The 23,156-nt window shown below is 35.2% G+C and overlaps 1 protein-coding gene across 1 annotated transcript in view; it reads left to right on the top strand.

Annotated features, from left to right (window-relative positions):
• LOC143437302 (uncharacterized) overlaps positions 1–22,769 on the top strand; it is a 53,368-nt gene extending 30,599 nt beyond the window's left edge. Inside the window, exons 2-4 of the mRNA XM_076922111.1 lie at positions 17,275–18,143; positions 20,260–20,370; positions 22,660–22,769. Of these exons, the coding sequence (XP_076778226.1) occupies positions 17,275–17,934 (660 nt within the window). The 3' untranslated portion in view covers positions 17,935–18,143; positions 20,260–20,370; positions 22,660–22,769. The remainder of the gene's footprint in view (positions 1–17,274; positions 18,144–20,259; positions 20,371–22,659) is intronic.
• The last annotated feature ends 387 nt before the right edge of the window (positions 22,770–23,156 follow it).

Here is a 23,156-nt window from a genome sequence, read left to right as displayed (position 1 = left end):
CCTTAAATACCTCATTTATTCCTTCAGAACTTCCAACGAATTGTATGCTTTCTTTTCTTCTCATATGAGAAATTTCCATCTTAATCTATATATAACTCCTTTATTGAAACAATTTACATTTTTAGATCATTCTAACATTTTATAAATGTTAATACCATAACATATAATAGGCTTAAGAAAAAAAAATTCACAGTCTATTGGGAGAATATTTATTCGTGGGTGGGAAATAAGCAGTTTATATCCCCTCTTTCTAAGTTCTCAGTGGCACCACATTACCAAATTATCATAGTTCACCCTAGGATAATGGTGAAATAATTGGATATATATATATATATATATATATATATATATATATATATATATATTTGATTATATGTAATACAGAAAATTGACAAAGTGTTTCTTATGAGACTGTAGACATTCTGCAATCAGTCACATTAAAAATACTTTACTCAGTACATCTGGAGACAAAATTATAGTTCCTAAATAGTTATTCTCTTTCTAACTAGTACAAATACTGGCCAGCCAGGTTAATTTTTTTTGATAGAGGTTTAGTAACATTTAAAATTTCCTGCTGTGATTATTTTAATTCAACAGAGGTGAAGGTATGAAAATGGCTGTGGTTTAATGTAGAAGATAAGATAAGCCCTGTGCTGGATCTGCCTATCTTTGTATATTTATCTGTTTTTAAAGAGATTTTACTAGATATAAATACCTTTTAAATTATTAACATGTTTATGCCTGCATACAATTTAAAATATGTATATATCATAGTTAAAAACATAGATGTGTTAGTCTTATATGAGTGAGGACAATGTCCAGTATTAATAACATCTTCTGGTCTAGGAGTAGTAAACTCTTTAAAACATGTTATCTATTCCAAGGAAAGATTCAGACCCATATTATCATTTTATATTTATTGTACCTGTGTGTAGGGAGCCAACAGAAGGCGGCTATCATCCATGCAGCCATCTTGAGCCATATACCCTGACAAGAGACTTGATTACAACAGCCTGCAACAGCTGAGCTCACTTTGATAACATCTTGCTTTAGATACCCAGGATCTTCCCTTGTGTGTGTGAGACTTAAAGGTGTGATTTAGAGCCAAGACTTAAGGGCTTGACTTAAGGTGTGATTCAGAGATAAGACCTAAGGGTGTGACTTAAGGGCATGACTTAGAGGCATGTCTTAGAAGTAAGACATATAAAAAGTGAGAGGCAGACAGAAGAGTTCAGTACAACTTCGAGTAGGAGTTAGGCATTGAGGAAGAAGACTCAGAGGCCCAATTTCAAAAACGCCAGGGCCGAGAGAAAAAAATGTGAAGTGGATATCGTTTATTTATAAAGTATAGTCGGTAAGCATGGTGGCATGTGTCAGTAAACTCAGCAGTTCACAGCAGAGATAGGAGTTGAAAAGTAGCTTGTACTATATATAAAGACCTTTTCTCAAAAACAAACAAAAAATTAAATATACACATATCATATATATGTATATATTACAGTATATATAATTATATATAATATATAATATATGATATATGATATATGATATATAATATATAATATAATATACAAAATATATAATATATAATAATATATACAATATATTGATATTACAATATATTTAACTTTATTTCAGTTACTACTTTTTGCAGTATGAGACAATCTATACAACAAAAATGATATACAGAGCAACAAGTTGGGAAATCGAGTACTGACTTTTGTCTCTACTTTAGCACTTGTGCACTCTTGAATACCTGCTTTATAATGAAGCTTAAGTTTCCTTTTATATTATGTATAAAACTCCTACCTATCCTACCACAAAAAATAAGGGGAGATGTCTATGAAAACATAAAACCAAGATACTATGACAGATAATATTGTAATTAAACATCAGATGAACAGGTTACACATACCCATTCTCAGTCTGTTTTCTTAAACGAGTTTAACACTTGAATCACCCAGTCAAATGCACTCAACAAATGCATAACGTTCTTCAGGTTTTAATGAAGCATTTGATGTAGAACTTGTGAGGAATACTTTACAATTTAGTTAAGGCATTCTAAATTATCTTCATTTATGCATTGGATTTTATAATAAAATTAAATTCAGAAATAACAATTGTGCAATCCTGTGTAAGTAATCGGAGGTACTAAAAATACTTAAAAATAAATCTAGTTATGACTTTAATGATGCTAATATAATTTAGATAAAGTGACTGCACCCAGATAGCAGTTCTGTTGACTATTCACCAGGTGCTTTGCAGGCCTTTCGGGGTCATCTTTTGATGTGTCAAATCACATGTACTGAATGATTTTCCCCAGAGGAACCAATTTATCATAAGCTTAAGGTTGTAAATGGTAAGGTTTCTTAAAGAGCTGTGCATTAGTATACAAGCGAGCACAGCGGTTAGTAAACATGAGCCATAGGCTGTAAAGCAGGGTGCACATGACAGGGAGACACTGATGAATGCGATTAGATCTAATGATATTTACTACAAAATGATGACAAGGATGCTCCCTTTGTTAGCACCCCTACTAATAATGCACACAAGAGGAAGTATTCTGAGAAAGAATGCAAAACATAACATTAGAGGGCAAAGTTCTAGAGTGAAATCCAGGAGTAATAAATACATTTCTATAAACACTTCTGGCTAGAAATGATTGATACAAGTATTAATTATAATCGGGATTATTTTAACAGATCTTTGCCTCATGAAATTCATGGATGTATATTATACAGGTAATATATTTAAAATTTTAAGAGATAATGTGTCCAGATACAGTAATGCATATCTATGTAGCTGATTTGGGGGCAAACACAGAAATTAGAAGGTTTGCCTGGCCTACACTCTTTAAGTTGCAGCTTGTACAACTGAGACCCTGTCTCACAAGACTACCAACAACAAAGTAATAATAAACAATACCCCAAAAAGCAAGCAAGCAAACATGGGTACTCGGAGGTCTGTTAGTTGTAGAATAATTGTCTAGCATGTAAAAGGCCATGAGTTAAATTACTACTGAAAAACAAAATCCACAAAAATAAAACAAATGTATAGGAGATATGTAAAGAAAATGCTCAAACTGAGAGGAATAACCAAGACACAGAACTGGACTAACCTTAGAAAATATGGTAGTGAATATGAACAAAGACACAATTCATCATTTTTTCTTTTTCTTTCTTGGAGGTGGGGTTTCTCTGTGTAGCCCAGGTTGTCCTGGAACTCACTGTAGAGACCAAATTGGTCTTGAACTCACAGAGCTCCCTGTCTCTGCTCTCCCACCCCTTGCTCGGAATAAAGGTGTGCACCCATCAATTTTCAAGGGTTTAACTTTCAGTTCCCAGATGCAACCACAAAAGCCATTTAAAACAAAGGACGATGAAGAGAAACAAGCATAACTACTATAGATAAAAACAAATCAACAGAAAGTTAGCAGCTCTGAAGAGTAGAGATTTCATACACAACCCCTTGCACCTACTTACAGCATGTAAAGCAAAGGTGCACTACAAACACAAACAGGAACAATCAGCTTCTGAGAAAACAATGTATAAGATTATTATATTAAAGTAAATTAGGAGAGGACAGAAAGGACAAAATATAAAATTTATGGATCGGAAAAGATTCTAAAAGCATCGAGAAAAAGTTCAACTAAATTTTTAGCACCCAGAAGGACATCCTGAAAGCTGAAATCCAGTGAAGGTGAAAGAGGAACTGAAGGAAAGACCTAACATCCCCGCCCTCCTCATCCAGTCCTGCAGCTTTAAATTATTATTTTTAATTATTATTAATATTTAATATTATGTAAATGTCACTAACCATCAAAGCTACAGTTCACAACCAGACCTTTCTCCTAAACATCTGAGGTTTTTTTTTTTGTTTTTTTTTGTGGTTTTTCGAGACAGGGTTTCTCTGTGTAGCCCTGGCTGTCCTGGAACTCACTCTGTAGACCAGGCTGGCCTCGAACTCAGAAATCCACCTGCCTCTGCCTCCCAAGGGCTGGGATTAAAGGCGTGTGCCACCACCGCCCAGAAACATCTGAGTTTTAACTGTCCACAATGACATCTCCACTTCGGATCTATTCTAAGGCAAATTTAACAAGGCCATAACTAAACTCCTGTATATAATCTATTTTGACTCTGAAAACCTGTAACATGCGAAGTCTTTTCCAATCATTTTAACATGAACCCGTCCTTTTAGATGTCAGGCTCAAAAATCTCATGAGCCATACCATTCTCAGCAATTCTAATTCTCATCTGAGCCAACTCCATCTTTACTTGCTCCTATGATACTCTCCTATTGCTGCAACCTTTCCTGACAACATGATGATCTGATCAACATTGTCAGATTTAATACACAGCTAAGCTCACATCTGTGCTGAGATCATGCTCAACATACATGAATCATTCAAAATAAATGTGTAATTCCTGACAATAATCCCATGTGCTCTGCCTTCTCTCTAACTCTGATTCTTAGCGTTTACCTTCCTTTGTTACATTCTTGACTTTCTTGGAACAAGTTAGATGAATCCCCATGTCATGATTTAGTATGGCTCATTTCTCCTACTTGACAACAAATATAGATACTCTGGATATAAATATACATACATACATATGTGTGTATATATACATACACACACACACACATATATATATGTGTGTGTGTATGTGTGTATACATATATATACACATATATGTGTATATATATACACACATTATATATATTACACACATATATAATATATTACATACATATATATTATATATTACATATATGATATATTACATATATTAAACATATATTACATATATCACATACATATATTACACATATTACATATATATTACATATATCACATATATATATTATACATATTACATATATATTACATATATCACATACATATATTATATATTATATACATATATGTTATATATTACATATTACATATATTACATACACATATATAAATTATATATATTAGATATTACATATATATTACATACATATATATTATATATTACATATATATAATATATGTAAGATGCTTCAAATTTATTAGTGAAAACTAACAGACTATGTTTTTAAAAACAGCATATTACCTGCAACCCACTCCTAATCTCTGTTGAAGTGACCTATGCTCCTTATTATAGGATCAGTCAAATGCTGCAGGGGCTTGTACTGCACAGGGCTGCACTTTCTTTTTGTCATTTTTAATTTTTTTCAGACAATTACATTTCCCCCTTTCCTTTCCTCCTATATACTGCCCTTCTTTTCTTTTTATTCATTTCCGCAATGAATCTAGTTGTTGCCGTGTGCCTCTGTGTGTGCCCGTGTGCATATTCCTAAGCACATAAATATTTCCTAAGTAATTTACTTTTAGTAATTAAGTATTACAAAATGAACAAATAAATGTCTTCACAGCTAGGTGTCTGTAAACAATATTTTGCAAAGGGCAATTGTACAAGAAAAGTGCTGAAATAATTAGTAGGCAATTCACACAAAAGAGACTCTTAAAGGAATGGAAAAAGAAACCACATATGCTAAGAAGCAAAAAATGTAAATTATATAAGAAGCATATGTAAAATTAAGTTAAAAATTATAATTAAAAATTAAATTAAAAATTAAAAATGTGAATTATATTAATGTCCATTAAGTAGACAATGAGCAATACACAATTACCAAATACAAAAATGCAACAGAACCTGAGATTTAAAAGGCAGTACGGCTGGGACTGGTGCTGTATACATCTAATCTCAGCCCTTGGAAGGGGGATCTGGAGTCCATATCTGTGAGTTCAGTCAGTTTGGTCTACATAGCCAGTTCTAGGTTAGCTGGGGTTTCATAAGACCCTGGGCCAAAAAGAGTTACAAGAGGCTGATTAATCAGCGATGAAATAAAGCATTTGCCTGACTTTCTACCTCAATATTTGACTTTGTACCTCAAGTACAGAAAGAAGTCACTTCTGTGACAGGGAAATGTAAATGCTGATAATATAGTAAATAACACTAGGTGTATAGACATTAGACATTTCCACTTAGAGACAAATGATATAAATGAAAAAAAGATAGATGTAAGATTGACTTCAGAATAACCCGGAGAAGCTGAGGTAGAAGAAAGCAGATGGGACTCTGCTTTCTATCTTTAGACATAAACACCAGGGGAAATCAAAATCCTTGCTTTTTGTAATATTGTTTTCTATCATTTATTGTTTTAAATGTTCAATAAGAGTACAAGTTAAATTTATTATGGTTAATCTAATCAGCTTTTGAAAGTATGTCATGTACATGCTTTAAATAAAAATACTGCCTCTGATTTAAAGGTTCTTAAACCAGTTGAAAAAAGTCAAGCTTAATACTATTCAGTATGTTGTAAACTTAAGAACAAAACCAGTTGATAATGTTTATGATTATACACAGGACTTAAACTGAACTGATTGTTCTTCTCCATGAACATAATTGAATATATCTAAGATTAATAAGTGTGTTTATAAATAGCCTCAGGCATGTTTTCTTGTATCTTTCTAAGACTGTATATATGGATGCAACATATACATCTCGTGGAATAAAAATACATGCAATTACTTTGTCTATGAAATCAGTTGAAGTAAATACTCAAAACAACCAATAGAAAAACACTGAACACTATTCCTACTGGATATTTTTCTAAAAGAAAATTCATGTTTGTAAAGTACAACATTTTGTCTTTGCTTTTAAAACATGAAAGGTAGCCAAATTAACGTTTTACTTTATTGCTGACATAATCTGTACAAGTATGTCATATGTGAGATATGGATTAATAATATTAATTTATAACATTAATGTTATTATATTATTATATGTAATATATAATACATTATATATTATATTATATATAATCAGGGTTAGGGTATATATATTATATAATATATAAGATAATATATAATAATATGTAATATATAATATAATTAATATAAATAATATATAATATATTGAAATATTAATATTATTACATTTATATTATATAATATATAACATTATTATATAATATTAATATTATTCATATATAGTATATATTAATAATATAATATTAATATATAATATATTAATATATAATAATATATTATTATTAATCCAAACTGCTGTTAGATGGTTATTGTTCATTATTTTATCTTATGAATGTGCATACACATATATAAATGTATACATTGGTTGATAGTCTTCAGTCTTGGTGCTAAAACCCCACTTCCTTCCCAACATCTTCAATTCACTATAAAGAAGCAACTGCAAAAGATGAAATTATATTTTAAGTATTGCTTTCCAGATGTCACCTAGGTAAATTCTAATGGTGATAATGCTTCAGCAAAGAAAACTGACTATTATTTGTATACACGCCTATTTGAGAGTAAAGAGAGGGGAGAATGAAACTGAGAGATTTAAAAATACTGTACCTTTTCTTGGAACAAGTGAGGTGAATCCCCATGTTGTGACTTAGTGTGGCTCATGTTCCCTACTTGAAAATTAATTGACTTTAAAATTTAAATAAGAATGGGAAGGAAATGAAACTGCTAGTTATTCAGAACATCAATATATAGTTGCTGGTAAGTCCTGGGAGATTCTTGTTAATTAAAATTACTTAGAAGCTAGATTCTTTGTCAGTGGTAATCAAATAACAAAATCTATTTAAAAGAAACCAGCTGTTATATTGGAATATAAAAAGATAAATATAACAAATTAAATATAAATATATATAAAATAAATATAAAGAAATCTTGGAAATAAGCTTCCATTTATGGAACAAAATATAAAATACTTACAACAAGGAATAGACTGAATTGGTCCGAATTCTGGGAAGGTCACAGGAAGAGAAATCCCTGGAAGATTACTTTGGTTTGAATGTTTGGTAGTTTGGTCAGCCCAAGCCACCACCTTTTTTCTCTCTACTAAACTTTCAATATCTTTGAAGTCAGAATCAAAAGAAGCATTTGACAGGCCAGTTTCTTTCCATCTTCAATACTGTTTTTTTAGGGCTGGAAGCAAAGCATTCAATAAACTACAAACAAGATGACAAGAAAAGAGAGATCTCTGTTATAAACACACTTTTGTAGTTCTTTGGTACAACAGGCAAAGTATTACAGTATCATTAAAATGATTTCCTATGTAACTTTACTTGGCAATTTCTCTAAGCCTGCGCCAAGTCTATGTGATGCCAAACTGTCCTTTTTTAAAAACTTTATGTTCACTCTCTCCCTTAATACCCATTAAAATATTAATATTAGTTTTTTCATAGTTCAAATTTGTTTTGTAGGAAATGTTCTACAGGTGGTCCTGGTAGTTTCTATGTGATCCTGTGAGTCTATACCCAGATGGAACCCTGTCATTTTCTAAGCCCACAGCCTCTATGGCTTCTTCACAGTCCATGAAGTTAGACTTACAACAGTTCCATCATTATCAAATGTGGATATTTTTGTATATGACATATACAATACAGTATAGTAACTGCACAGAGATAGGAGGTGAGTGTGGGAAAGGCCTGGGAATCTGAGGAGGGGAGAACAGCTACAGCTCATAGATTTATAGATCTCTGAACTTTTGGCAACTGTACTTCTCTGGGGAGTAAGATTACTACGTCTGAAAGTGCCATGACAGTTTTACTTTTAATATTTAGAGTATTCCCATAGTTTTAAGATTGGAAGTGACAAGTGTTTCACTATATTTAAAGTGTGTATTTAAGCAACAGACAGACATTATGCAGATTGCCTACTTTCTTGGGAAAGTCTGAAATTGTCATCTGTCAGACAGAACTGTTTAGATTGACAGCTCCTGAGCTGCCTGCAGTACCAAGCTCAGGCATAGGCCTAGGGGATTAAAGAAAGACTCAGACTCGGTCATTCACTGTGAGAAAATGCCAATGCCTTTACTGAGCAGGTTCAGTATATACACCAAGCCAGGGAAGGAAAACCACAAACTCAGGAAAAAACAAGAACTCAACTGGGGGGCAATAGGATGTCAAGTATAAATTCCCTTCCTGGGGCATCATCCTGCAACAGGATGTTTTGTTCTATTGTTTTGTTTTTGGGGTTTTTTGTTTTGTTTTTTTGGTTTTTGTTTTGTTTTGTTTTGTTTTTTTGAGACAGGGTTTCTCTGTGTAGCCCTGGCTGTCCCGGAACTCACTCTGTAGACCAGGCTGGCCTCGAACTCAGAAATCCACCTGCCTCTGCCTCCCGAGTGCTGGGATTAAAGGCATGTGCCATCAGTTATTGATCATTATTTGTTATCAATTAGTATTGATAATTATTGATTACCATTTATTGATTGGCATTGATTATTGATCATTATTCCATCACTGTCATCCCCCTGCCTCTGCCTCTCAAGTGCTGGGAAGGATGTTTTGTTCTTAGAAAAATGGCAGAATGTTACTTAGCAGGCAGCAGCACATGGAAAATCTCAGCCAGGGCACAGCAGCCCTTGGGGTCTTACATAGATGGATGGCCCAGAACTGCAGTCAAGGACAGTTTAGAGGAAAGTTTTTTTATTTGTAAAGGAAAGACTGAACAAATAAGGATTCCACCCATGCCATTAAATACAAAAAGAAAAAAAAACGTAGCTTTTAATTTCTTACTTTTTTATACCTGAAACAAAATAAATATGACAATGCCTTTTTTTGTTTGTTTTTGTTTTGTTATTGTTTTTACTGGAGGCTCTATCATTAGGGACTATTATGTTATTTAAAATTATTTACATAGTAGTAAAATGAAGAACTCAGGCTAAAATTATTTCCTTTCATAATATGTATTTACTATGTGGAAGTCATAGAATTAACTTGCAACACTTAATCTTTCTATAAATATATAAGAACTGACTATCCATTAAGAACTAGAACTCACTTAGCTTCTCCATACCTGCCTTCATAACTACAGGGGAAAATTTCAGCTTTTGAAAAAAAGACTCAATTCAATAGCTTTGTTTAGAACCTGAAGTCTCCCCTACTGATGAATCTAGTGTATCTGAATCAAAATAAGTTTAATAATAATGTTAAAATTCATTTTCCTTAAACTTTATTAAAGAAATATGGCTTCTATTATTTTCAGGTACAAATTTTTAAGTTTCAAACACCTACATAAACTACAAATTTTTTCTATATTTAGTAAATAAACTAGTAAAATTCTTTTTTTTTTTACTCTTCAGCAACAGTTAAGATAAAAACATGTCACAATAAACTGAAACTTTTTTAATAAATGTAAACCATCCTGTCATCTTGTAACACACAGTCCCTGGGGTTGGCAAGGATAAAAGTGGTGAGGGAGATGCAGTCTGTCTCCCTTGCCTTAGGAGAGCTGTGCAGCTCACTGTAATAGAAAAACAGTGAACAGACAAGAAGTTTCTATAGAACTTAAAACTAATATGTTACAGAAATTTCAAGTTTCTGCTGGTCATTTGATTAAACAATAACTTACTAATCATTTTTAGAAAATTTAGTTTCCTATTCCTCATATCCAGAAATTACACCAGTGTAACTAGATAATCTCACCTATACACTACATCCTTATGTGAGAACAAAATTTGAAAGCAGCATTGTAACAATAACAAAAATTCATGGTCAGCAAAGACCACCAACAATTTGTTAAATATAGTCATAATAAAAATATTAAACCCCTGCAGGGGCAGGGTGACCCAAATGAAAAGGCATGCAAGGTTGTGCCCAGACAAGTCTAGACAAGCCCAAGTGAGTAATGGGCCATCTGGTGTTTACTTTTCTCTCCACCTTTCTGAGAAGTCCAAGGTTTCATGGTCAAAAGTAACTAGTCATCTGCCAGCTCACACATAGCCACTTCTGCAAGTTGTTGATGTTTGAAATATCCAATCATATGTAAGCACGCCAAATTTTCCCGCTCCCCCCAACCCCTACCCATAAATATCCCAAGTTTCCTGGGTTCTTGGTCGGAACCTCTATCTCCTGCGTGAGATATGTTCCCGGGCCCTCGTCATTAAACCTCTTCTGCAATTGCATCAAGAAGGTCTCTCCTGTGTCCTTGGGTTCATGCAGTTCCGGACTTGGGTGAGGGTCCCCTTGTGGGGGTCTTTCACATACATGCGCACACATAGATATGCAGAGTATGTAAATATCTCATATACTATAACAAACCTCAAGGGTTTTCTTTTATACATATGACGTAAAATAGTCCAGATGCTCAGCCCATTTGCTTTCCCTTTATTTTCTGTCTCAATCTTCTTAATTATGTGATTTCTAATGAATAAAAGAATTTAAGTTAATGTATCTGACTTGAAAGCTTAAAATACAAATTCTCTGTTACTTACTGTTTTCCATCTAAGTACTAGAAAGCTAAACCATAAACATTACATTTGTTTGAGCAAAGGATAATTCTTGTCCAAACTAAAGACATGAACATTTTCTTGTTTTTCATCTATTTTCAAAATAGGGTCTAAATTTCTTACTACTCCCATGGCCTTCTACTGACATTTATCAAGCACTGAAATTACAAGCACACAAAGGCATATCCACTGGTGTTCTGTAACTTTCTCTACAAGATTAACTAGAACCTATTATCTCTAACATAGGAGTTGTCATTTATTTACTATGTGAATAACATATGTTTTTCATAAAATGAACAATATGTTTTTCCTGAGCATCTGCTCCTGGTTTTGCATTTGCTTTTCATAGAAGCAATTTTCTAACACATTAAACCCTATACCACCACATATAGGATTGAAGTCCTGTATCCAACCACAAACCAGCTGGCTTGTGGGAAGCCAATAGAAGGGGATTATTATCCTTGCAGCCATCTTGAGCCATATACCCTGAGAAGAGGATTGATTACATCAGCCTACAACAGCTGAGCACACTCTGAAAACATCTTGGTTTAGATACCCAGGATCTTTTCTTGGGTGTGTGAGATTAAAGGTGTGTGACTTAAGGGCGTGACTTAGAAATCAGATTTAGAGACAAGACCTAAGGGCATGGCTTAAAGGTATGACTTAGAGGCGTGGCTTAGATGTGAGACATATAAAAGGTGAGAGGCAGACAGAAGAAATTATTATTAAGAGAAGGAATTATGAGAGTACAACTTGGAGTACAATTATGAGTTAGATTATGGGTAGGAATTCGGCAGAGTAGGAATTAGGCATTGAGCAAGGAGACACTTGGACTAGAGAACTGGGGTGAAGAAGAATTATTAGTTATTAGGTACTTGGCACTTGGAGGAAGAACAGAGAATTAGGCATTAGACATTAGGCACTTAGCACTTGAAAGAAGCTTGGAACTTGGAGGCACTAGGAACTAGGACTACGGACTAGGAACTCAAGACTTGGGACTTGGACTAGGAGGAGAGACTGAAGAATAAACCGGATTGAGTCACACTCTGTCTGGTCTGCATTCTTCCAGTCTGTCCTCATTCTCTCTCTTGCTGAACCCTGACCTGCAGACCAGAGCAGCCCGTGCAGTGAAGGCTCTAACAGTTTAGCCCCCAAGGCTTTTGGCAGAGTGGGTTCAAACATTGACAGAGCGGTCCGAGACATTTTGGCCCTCAAGCGTGGGCAGCTCATTGGCTTACTACTATTCCAGATGGTATGACGTAAGAATCAAGTATGCAGGATTAAGTCAGTAAAAAAATTTATGGGAAAAATGACAACACTTGAACAAGTAACACAAAATGTGTATTTAGATGCTACAAATATATGGTAGCAGGCTTATAAATGCAGGATTTATGACAATGCTATACGAAATTCACATCCTGGCTATGCTACCTGTTTTTTCTTTTTAGTAGCATTAATAAGTACAAAATCTGTTTAAGTAACATTAATAAAAAATTTAATTTCTTCATAGAGATATATGAATAACAATACCCAAAACTGGACTACACCAGTTATTCATTCTTTCAAATGTCTATCTACAGAGTTACTCTAATTACATTTCCCACTACAGACTGAGGGTCAGACTACAGCCTTACCAGGTGTTGTCTTAAAGTTCTCACCCTAGTGCCAACTTGACTTCTTGGTAATGATGGTCTGACTACATAGTAAAAAGATGCAAAAACAATCAAAGAAAATCCCCACTCGTTTCTACTTGTGTAAGGCTCTGGCTCAATCTTTCATGCACTATGACAGCCAAATCTGAGTACATCCAACTTTCATAAAAGGCCAGTGAAAGAACACAAATTGGAAATAATTAAAGAAAGCCTACTTAGTCCCAAATCAAAGGAAGCCTTCCTGATAAGATAAAGGATAGAGCACGAAGTGAAGATCCACTTAAATATATTTAAAGTGCAAATTATACTACCCCTCACCAAAAACCCAGAAGTTTACAAAATGATGTAAGTATTAAAAAACAAAATATCAAGCTGGGGGCAGGACTTAAACCCCAGCCCTCAGAGACAGAGGTCAAGCAGATCTCTGTGAGTTTGAGGGCAATCTTGTCTACAAAGTGAGTTCCAGGACAGTGAGGGCTATACAGAAAACCCTGACTCAAAAACAAAACAAAATTCTGACAATTAGCTTTCCTGTGTAAAACTATTATGACTCTTAGATAATCAATAGTAGCATATCCAACAAAAAATGCATGTATTACTGGAAGAATATACACCATTAACAATACACATTCTATGCTGCTACAGCAGACTAGACAAATGCACATGTGGAAAACATCTGTGTAAGAAATATAGTAAACACACATTTAAATAACTAACATTATTTGGATTTGTATTAAAAAGTCAGACCCCACAAGCAGACCATCATGCACTTAGGTGATGCCATGTGAAAGTTCTCTCTATTTAATTGGTCAATAAAAGGTTAGAGCCTGTGATTGGATAGTTGCAGGGAAAGGTGGGACTGAAGGCTTAAAAGAGGGTGGCAGGTAAATAGAGAAAAAGAGAGAAGAAGAGAGGAGGAAGCCACTATGAACCAGAATCATGTGGCTGGGAGAAACCACAGTTAAAAAGGTGTCTTAGCACTTGGAAAAAAGTTAGTATTGTATTAGATTTGCCCAATCTTGACATATGACTTATAATTAAAATATTTGGATTGTGTGTCATTTATATATATGGGCTATGAGGGTTGAAAATTTTAGCAACAAATTGGTGCACCTTATGTCCAGCTTAGAACCAAACTATGCTGAGATGAAAATCTGTCCCCCATTCCCCACAAAATATACAACAAGGGTTTCACTCTAAAGCTGCATCAGGGTGGAAATTAAGCATGCAATGAGTCCCAGGACAGTCAAGACTACACAGAGAAACCCTGTCTCGAAAAACAAAAAGAAAAACAAAAACAAAAAACAAGCATGCAATGAGTCTAAGAAATCTACAGAGAGCTGACTGAGAGGCTCCCTTCCCAAGCTCCAAGCAAACCTAGGCATCCAGAGGTAGCGTCCCAACACTGAGCTGGGACACAAGGTGGCGCCAATGTCAAAACATAGTTGGGGTTCCCTGAAAGAAAAAACTGAGACCCAAAGTCAAAGCTGCCAGAGACACAGCCTTCACAACTGGAGATCAGCATCTGAAAAAACAGCAGCTATGTTTCCAAAGCTTTCTTACAGACACAAAGAGCTGATCTAGGCATCTCTGCCCTAAGTCAACCTTCCTGTGCAAGCTTTCTGATTTCCCAGATCCCTTCCAACCCCCACACACTTCTAAAGAGGGCACTGGACAACCAAACCAGTTCTTGCAAATGGTTACACTGCAGGCTGACTAAGATCAATACGCGTGCTGCAGGCTATAGCCCAGACAAAAGACCCAGAGGGCTCACAACCATGAAAGCCAAGGGTCTTTGTGCAGTCAGCCCCTTCCTACTAATAAAAGAATCAGAAAGGACCACTAAGTCCTAAACCAAACACCACAGGAAAACAAAGACACCAAATAATAATTAAAATAGTAATTACTGCAATCTTTTCCTCCTTCATTTCCTCCCATGTGAGTAAGGTACTATAGAAAGGAGTTTCTTAATTAGTGATTTAAAAAACAGTGATTTTGTTTTTGTTTTTAACATTCTTAGTTTCTCAGAGTATATGTGACCAAAGTCGAAGAAATTAAATTTGCCAAGATTCATTGAAGAAAATTTTGCATATTCTAGAGACTAACTCTAAAAATTGTACCAGGATCCACTCTAAAGTAACATTTACCAGCAAAACTTGTAATTATAAACAGTATGATCTAGCCAGGCAGTCTTTAATCCCAGCACTTGGAAGACAGAGACAAGTAGATTTCTGAGTTCGAGGCCAGCCTGGTCTACAGAGTGAGTTCCAGGACAGCCAGAACTACACAGAGAAACCCTGTCTCAAAAAAATCAATCAATAAATAAATAAACAAACAAACAGTATGATCTGCCCTCATTAAGCAAAGCAACTATTTTGATTGATTAGTACTTAATTTTAACTTAACAAACCTGTTCTGAATGATTCTGTCATCACAGAGACAACAATACAATACCACAGTAATGAAAATGTAGCTCCAGCTTTTGTTTACATAACAAGGAAATACACTAAGCACTGAAGAGTCCTAATATGCACATACATTAAGAGTCTTGGCCCCAGAAAAACAATGTAAAATCATCTAAACCAGGGAATTGAGCAGTGGTGTATTAACAGAGATCTTAAATGCTAAACCTGTATCATCCAGCTGCACAGGTTAAAAAAATGTAATACTGACATACATATTGTGAACAATTTGCTGTGGGGATAAACATACACAAAAGGGACTATAAGAAGACTCATAATTAAGAAAAAATTGGGGAGTAATACCCACTAAAAAAAGACAAGTGCTAAAATGATCAGAAAGGAAAGAATCTAGATTGGGTGAATTAAAACTCAGAAAGAGTTTATTTGGAGTAAAAAAAAGGAAAATAAAATTAAATAAAGAAATTATTTGGGAGTGGGGACAGAAACTGATGGAACAGTCTCACCATGCAAAAGAAAGTGGGTGAGTAGGTATCTTAGAGTTTTATTACTGTGAAGAGACACCATGACCAAGGAAACTTTTATAAGGAAAACATTTCATTGGGCTGACTTACAGTTTCAGAGTTTCAGTCCATTATCATCATGGTGGGAAGCATGGCAGCATCCAGGCAGACATGGTGCTGAAGGAGCTGAGAGTTCTACATCTTGATCTGTAAGCAGCAGCAGAAGACTGTGTCCACACTGGGCACAGCTTGAACATCTATTAAAACCTCAAGGCCCAACTACACAATGGACACACTTCCTCCAACATGGCCACACATACTCCAACAAGGCCACACCTCCTCATAGTGCAGCTCCCTATGGGACAAGCATTCAAACACAGGAACCTATGCGGGCCATTCCTATTCAAACCATCACAGTAGATAAGTCTTCAGACAGGAAGTGCATAGCTAAAACTATATATAACTTAAAATTTCCAGATATCTTCACCAACCCACAAGACACACTACTCAACCACTGCAGAGATTAGACCCAGGAAGAGTAGACAGAGCTGGTAGAAGAGACAGCAAAAACAAAGGGGTAATTAGGTGATACGGTTTCCAGACTGAGAATATGGCCGTCTCCTGACTTCTTTGGCAAAACCAAATGGTTTCTGCTGTGTATGTACCCTTTCTCAATAAAGAAAGAACATCAGATCCTCTCTCAGGGAAATCACAGGCATGCACCACAAAGGACCTCAACCCTAATCCTGAGTCCCTGCATGAAGATCCTGAGAGATGAAGTGAAGCTGGGTCGCTCTACAGACTCCGAGGTGTTGGAGGCACCAAAGCTGTGAGACGTCTGTCAGGGAGATTGGCTTACACAGAGTGGAACCAGCCTGTTAGAGACATATTCTGCAGGCAGAAAAGATGGAGGGATGGAGCCATCTAAGTCCTCTGATATCAGATATTAAGCTAGAGAACTGGGTTTCAACCTTCCTAACGCTGCATCCCTTTAATACAGTTCCTTGTGTTGTGTGACCCCCAACTATAAAATTATTTTTGTGACTGGCTCCTCCCACACTGACGTCACAGGCCATTACCTAAGCCCCGCCCACAGTCAGACTAGAACTGTAAATACAGATGGGGATGCCCCCGCCCACCAGCCCTGGCCCCGCCCCTCCACCATGACCCCGCCCACCCGCCCTGGCCCCAACCCTTCACGCAAACCCCACCACCGCTGGCTCCGCCCCGGCCGCCATGTATCCCTTGGGCGCCGCGTTCCCGCCTTGGCCTTGGTGCAGTTCGGAGCCGCGGGAGACAGGAAGCCAGATAGAACCGAATCCGCGCGGCCCCGGGGTGGGCGGAGCCTCGGCTCACCGTCGCTAGGACCCGCCCCCCGCGTCCGTCTGAGCCGCCCCAGCTGCGGTCGTCCCGGCGCCGCCCGCCCTGCTCTGTCGTCGCCGCCGCCAAGGGCCTCTGTGAAGCACTTCCGCTTCAGGGGAGGGCGGGGCTGCGCCTCCGGAAAAGCGGCGAAGGCCTTTCAGTCCGGAGGCGCGGTGCCTCTTCCGGTTCCCGCGCGCCCGCTAAAGCACTTCCGGTCTTGCTCACCTCTGACCCTGCGGGGCGGAAGCAGACGAGGCTCGCACCGGACGCTGTTTCCGGTAACCGGGGGCGTCTGCGACCCGCGTCCCCCACCCCGCGTTCCCGGCGCTGGCGTGTGACGTCACCGCGCCCACTCGGCGGCCGTACCGGGATCCCCGCGGCACCCGCTGACCCCGTCGCGGTCTCCGTGACGTCACAGCCGGCGACCGGGACCTGCTCAGGCGCACGGCGGCGTCTCAACAAAACCCCCGCGGGGGCGGCGGCGGCTGCGGCCGCGGCGATGGTGGCGCTGATCGATCACGTGATTCCCCTCGGCTCCCGCCGACATCGTCGCGCAGTCCGTGACGTCACAGCCGGCGACGAGGACCCGCTCCGGCGCAAGGCAGCGGCCGCGCGATTCCCCAAGGTCAATGGCGGCGTCGCTAGATCCCGTGATGCCCCGCGGCGCCCGCCGACCGCGGGCTTCTGACGTCACAGAGAGCGCGACTGAGTCGCGCGAACCCGACCGCGTCCTGTCTGCAGCCGCACCGGGATCGTCGTCGCCGCCGCCGCTGCGGACCCGGGAGACGTCGCGCTGACCGTGACGTCACAGCCGGCGACGGGGTCTCCCGGAGGTGGCAGCTGCGATCGATCCGGTGATTCCCCGCGGCGGCCCCCGGCTCTGTCAATACTAATCAGGTATCAATAAACAGTAACTAATCAATAAATCGTTGTGCAGGCCTTTGTTCCAGCACTGGGGCGGCAGAGGCAGGGGCGTTAAGGTGATGGGATGACGATGACGGTCAGTAATCGTGATAATCGGTAATCAATACTAATCAATGACGAATAATCGATGCTAAAAATGATCAGTAACCATGATAACCAATGATCGATTACCGCCTATGGGCAATCAATACCGATCAATAATCGATAAGCAATTATCGATAATTAATAGCCAATACTGATCCATAATTGGCGACAGCAGTCAATGCAAATCAATAGTCAACTTGGGAGGATCCTAATATAAATGTAAATATAAAATGTGCAACGAAATACGAAAATAAAATTATAATGAAGTAAAATGCAAAGTATAAAATATGAGATAAAATGAATAAAAATATAAAATAAAATATTAAATACTGAAAAAATCTAAATAAGATGAGAATATAAAATACAACAAACAATGTAGTAAAGTAAATAAAATGGAATAAAATAAAGTATAAATATAAAATTAAGTAAACGAAATAAATAAAAATATAAAATAAAATATAAAATATAACAAATAAATAAAATATAAAACAAGCTATAGAGACAAATTAATATTTATTATTATCAATATTATGACGTACGGTGAAGCACAGTTGGTCAGCGTCTGACAGGATGTGACGCGTGTAGGATAATATTTAACAATTTTATTTCCCTTACACAGCCCGGTGTAGAATTAAAAGTCCGATCAGATTTTTATTTTAAATCTTTAATTTATTTTATATTATATTTTGTATTTGATTTCATATTTTACATCGTTTTAAAATGATTTACTTTTTTTATGTTTTATATTTTATATTTAATGTATTTTATATTTTATTTTGATTTTATATTTATATTCATAGTATGTTTCATACTTGTTTTATATTTTACACTTTATATTTTATTATATATTTTAAAGATTAGATTTATTTCTTTTATATTTTGTTTTAATTTATATTTATTTATTTTATAGTTTACATTTACATTATATTTTACATATATAATTTTTTAATATTTTATATTTAAATTTATATTTTGTTTTATTTTATATTTTATATTTGATGTATTTTGTATTTATTATTTAATATTTTATATTTATGTTTTGTATTTTATATTTTATTGTATATTTTAAATTTTCATTTATTTCATATTTTATTTAATATTTATTTCTTATTTTATATATATAATATATATAATTTATGATATTTTGTATTTTATATTTAATGTTATATTTTATATTATTTTATATATTACTTTACTTTTAGTTTTTCATTTTCTATTTTCTATTTTATTTTGTTTTAAATTGTGTTTTTATTTACATTTACATATATATTATATTTATAGTTTGCATCTTATATTTTATTATATATTTAAATTTTATTTTACACTTTGTATATTGTTTTATATTTTATATATTATTTTTATGTTATATTTCATGTTTTTATTTTATATTATTTTCTATTTTATTTTGCTTTCATTTTTTAATTTTATATTTTATATTTGATGTATTTTACATTTTATTTACTTTTTATTTTATTTTCATTATATTTATATTTTATACTTATGGTTTATAAGTTACATTTCATATTTATTATATATTTTAATTTTAAAGTATAATTCTTATATATTTACATTTAATTTCATATTTTCTATTTAATATTTTGTTTTATTTATTTTTATTTCATATTTTATATTTTATATTTGATTTATTTTATATTTTATTTTATTTCATATTTTATATTTATGTTTTATATTTTACATATATTTGAGATTTTAAATTTTGTTTTATTTCATTTTATATTTTATATTATTTATTTCATATTAATATTTATATTATATTCTATTTTTTAGTTTGTATTTTTTATTATTTTCCATTTTAATTTACTTTTTTGAATTTTGTACTTTAAATTTTATATTACCGAATTTTATGTTTTATATTTACATTTACATTATAATTATCGATGTTTTATATTTAATATTTTTTCCATTGTAGTTTAATTTAATTTTTAATTTTATATTTTAGAATTTATATTCGATGTATTTTATATTTTATTTTTATGTTTTATAGTTGATGCATCTGATTGATGAATTTGGAGACACGGCTCCATCATCTCTATCGATTTTCCTATGATTTATTTCCCAGCCGACACAACACGGAGACAAATCTATAAGGGACGAGGTGAGGCCCTGAGACCCTGGCGGATACGGTTGTTCAAGGCAGGCGGCAAAGAAAGCACTGGAAATTATTGATTAATAATAATTAGTTATTATTTCGGGGGGGTCCTGCGAATTTATACACATATCTGAATTTTTGTTTATTGTACACACATTTATATATATTACAGACATATATATATGTATATATATATATATACTACAGACATATATATATATATATATATATATATATATATATTATAGACATTTATATGTATTACAGACATTTATATATGTTACAGACATATTTATATATATTATGGACATATTTATATATATTACAGATATATTTATATATTACAGATATACTTATATATATTATAGACATATTTACATATATTACAGACATATTTATATATATTATAGACATATTTATATATATTATAGACATATTTTTATATATTACAGACATATTTATGTATTAGACAAACATTTATATATTACAGTCATTTACATATATTACTGACAGATTTATACATATTACATATATATTCCAGACATATTTATATATATTCCAGACATATTTGCATATATTACAGACTATTTATATATATTACAGACATACTTATATATATTACAGACATATTTATACATATTACAGACACATATATATTATAGGCATATTTATATATATTGCAGACATATTTACATATATTACAGCCATTTATATATATTGCTGCAGACATACACATTAGACATACTTATACATATTATAGATGTATATATATTAGACATATTTATATATATTACAGACATATTTTTATATATTATAGACATATAATGTGTACAATAAACAGATATTCAAATATGTGTATAAGAAACAAATATTCAGATCCATGTGCCGTAATATATATAAATATGTCGATGAGATACGAATGTTCAAGTATGTGCATAATATATACTAATATGTAAATATATGTAATGTGCATAGTATATATAAGTATGTCAATATATAATGTATATAATATATATAAATATATAAATACATATAAATACTTTTCTAACCATAGGTTGGCATTACTGGAAATAAAAGATATGTGAAGAAATAATTCTATCTTTTAATGATGAAAAACTATTCAATTCAATTTAATTTAATTTTTTAAATTAAAATTTAATGTAATTAATTTAGTTTAATGATCAAGAAGGAAAGAAACTAATTTAATTTTTAATTTTTAAATTTCAATAGGGACTGCTGGGTAATGTTGGGAGCAGGGAGAAGAGGTGGGCAGGAAGAGATGATCTTAGCATCCACAGGCAGACATAGTCAGGACAGAGGTAAAGCTGCCTCTGGTGTTTAGTACAGTGCTAGGGGAAACTGTGATCATTGCATCTGGGATAACAGACAGTGTGGTAGATCTATAGAAAGCTTACCTGTGTCCTGGCAGGTAAAGCATGTGGTTGAACAGGGACTGTCTGCCCAAATGTGGCTGAGACACAGGGATGAGGCAGGAAAGGAAGGGCAGGTGGGCATTGTCTATTTTACCTATAAGTGGCATGCACAGGGGGAGAGGCAACTTCCACTGGTATTCTGTCTCAGAGTAAGTGCAACTGATATTAGGATCTGCAGTAACAGATAGTGAGGTAGGTCTTTGGACAAAGTACCCTTTCTATTGCCATGCATGGCTTGTGGTTGAACAGGAGCGTTTTTCAATAATCAGGACCTCAGGCCAAAGATGAGTTTGTAAACCCCAATCAATTCTGTTTCTGAGAGTGCACAAAGTCCACTTGAGCAAACATCCTATGACAAACCCCCCTTGTCAACAGCCAGTCAAGGTACAACTGCAGGGTTAAGCTACATATAAGATAATTAATACACCTTACAGAGGAAAAGTTAGTCTACCCATCATGTTTGTCAGATGATTTTGCCCCCTTGATTGGTTCCTGCAGATTATGCCAGACATGCAGCTTTTTAAATATTAAGTTGCTGACCTATATGTTAATGCCCCAATCTTGCTGTAACTACAATAAATACTCAGCACCTCTAGACTCTCAGTTTTGATCTCATGTGAGGCTGACTGATGAGAATCCTTATTACAGAGCTCATGATAAAGACCTCCATGTGTTTGCATTACAATAGGCTACTTGTTGGTCTTTGGGGTCTCTGTGACCTGGACATAACATCTTAGTGCATTGACCCAAGACCCTCAGGACTCCCAACTAAAGGATTGAAAGGCCGGTTGTTAATATCCACCATTCTTTTTGGGTCAGTGGCTTGTCTGCCAGATTTGAGATAGTGTGCCTTGGTTTTCAGGTTTTTCTTGAGTATCTGTGGAGGGAGATGACTAAATTGAACATGGAACCCTGCTACAGTGGATACACTGAAGAGTCGCAGCCCCAAAGTGCTTCGAAGATGTTCCAGAGCCTGGTATAGTGAACGGTGTTTCTCTGGTTTTAATTTCTGGGAAGGTTAGAGCAGACTTAAAACCCTGCTACAGGGCTCACAGCTGCCATCCTGTCTTCATTTTCTCCTTTGTCCAAGTGGAAGAATCTGCTGGGTAGCTTTTACTGCCCCCTTGTGGCTGTCTGTATTGTGTGTGGCACTTGTTATTCTCTCACTGAGGAAATGAGACAGACTCCATCCTAATCGATTTAGTTACTAGCCCCACACCTTGGGTTAAATCCTTCTTAACAACAGGACCTAGACCCATTGACTAGTCCATGACAGAGAGCTCTTCCAGACAGCATCCTGGGCAAAATCAGGCTCTGCCTACCTTATTTTACAGGGTGGAAAGACAAAGACCTCATTTC

This window comes from Arvicanthis niloticus, chromosome Y (assembly GCF_011762505.2).
Source record: "Arvicanthis niloticus isolate mArvNil1 chromosome Y, mArvNil1.pat.X, whole genome shotgun sequence".
Lineage (NCBI taxonomy): Eukaryota > Metazoa > Chordata > Mammalia > Rodentia > Muridae > Arvicanthis > Arvicanthis niloticus.
The sequence above is the reverse complement of the archived record's forward strand: the minus strand, read 5'-3'. Positions and strand labels throughout refer to the sequence as shown.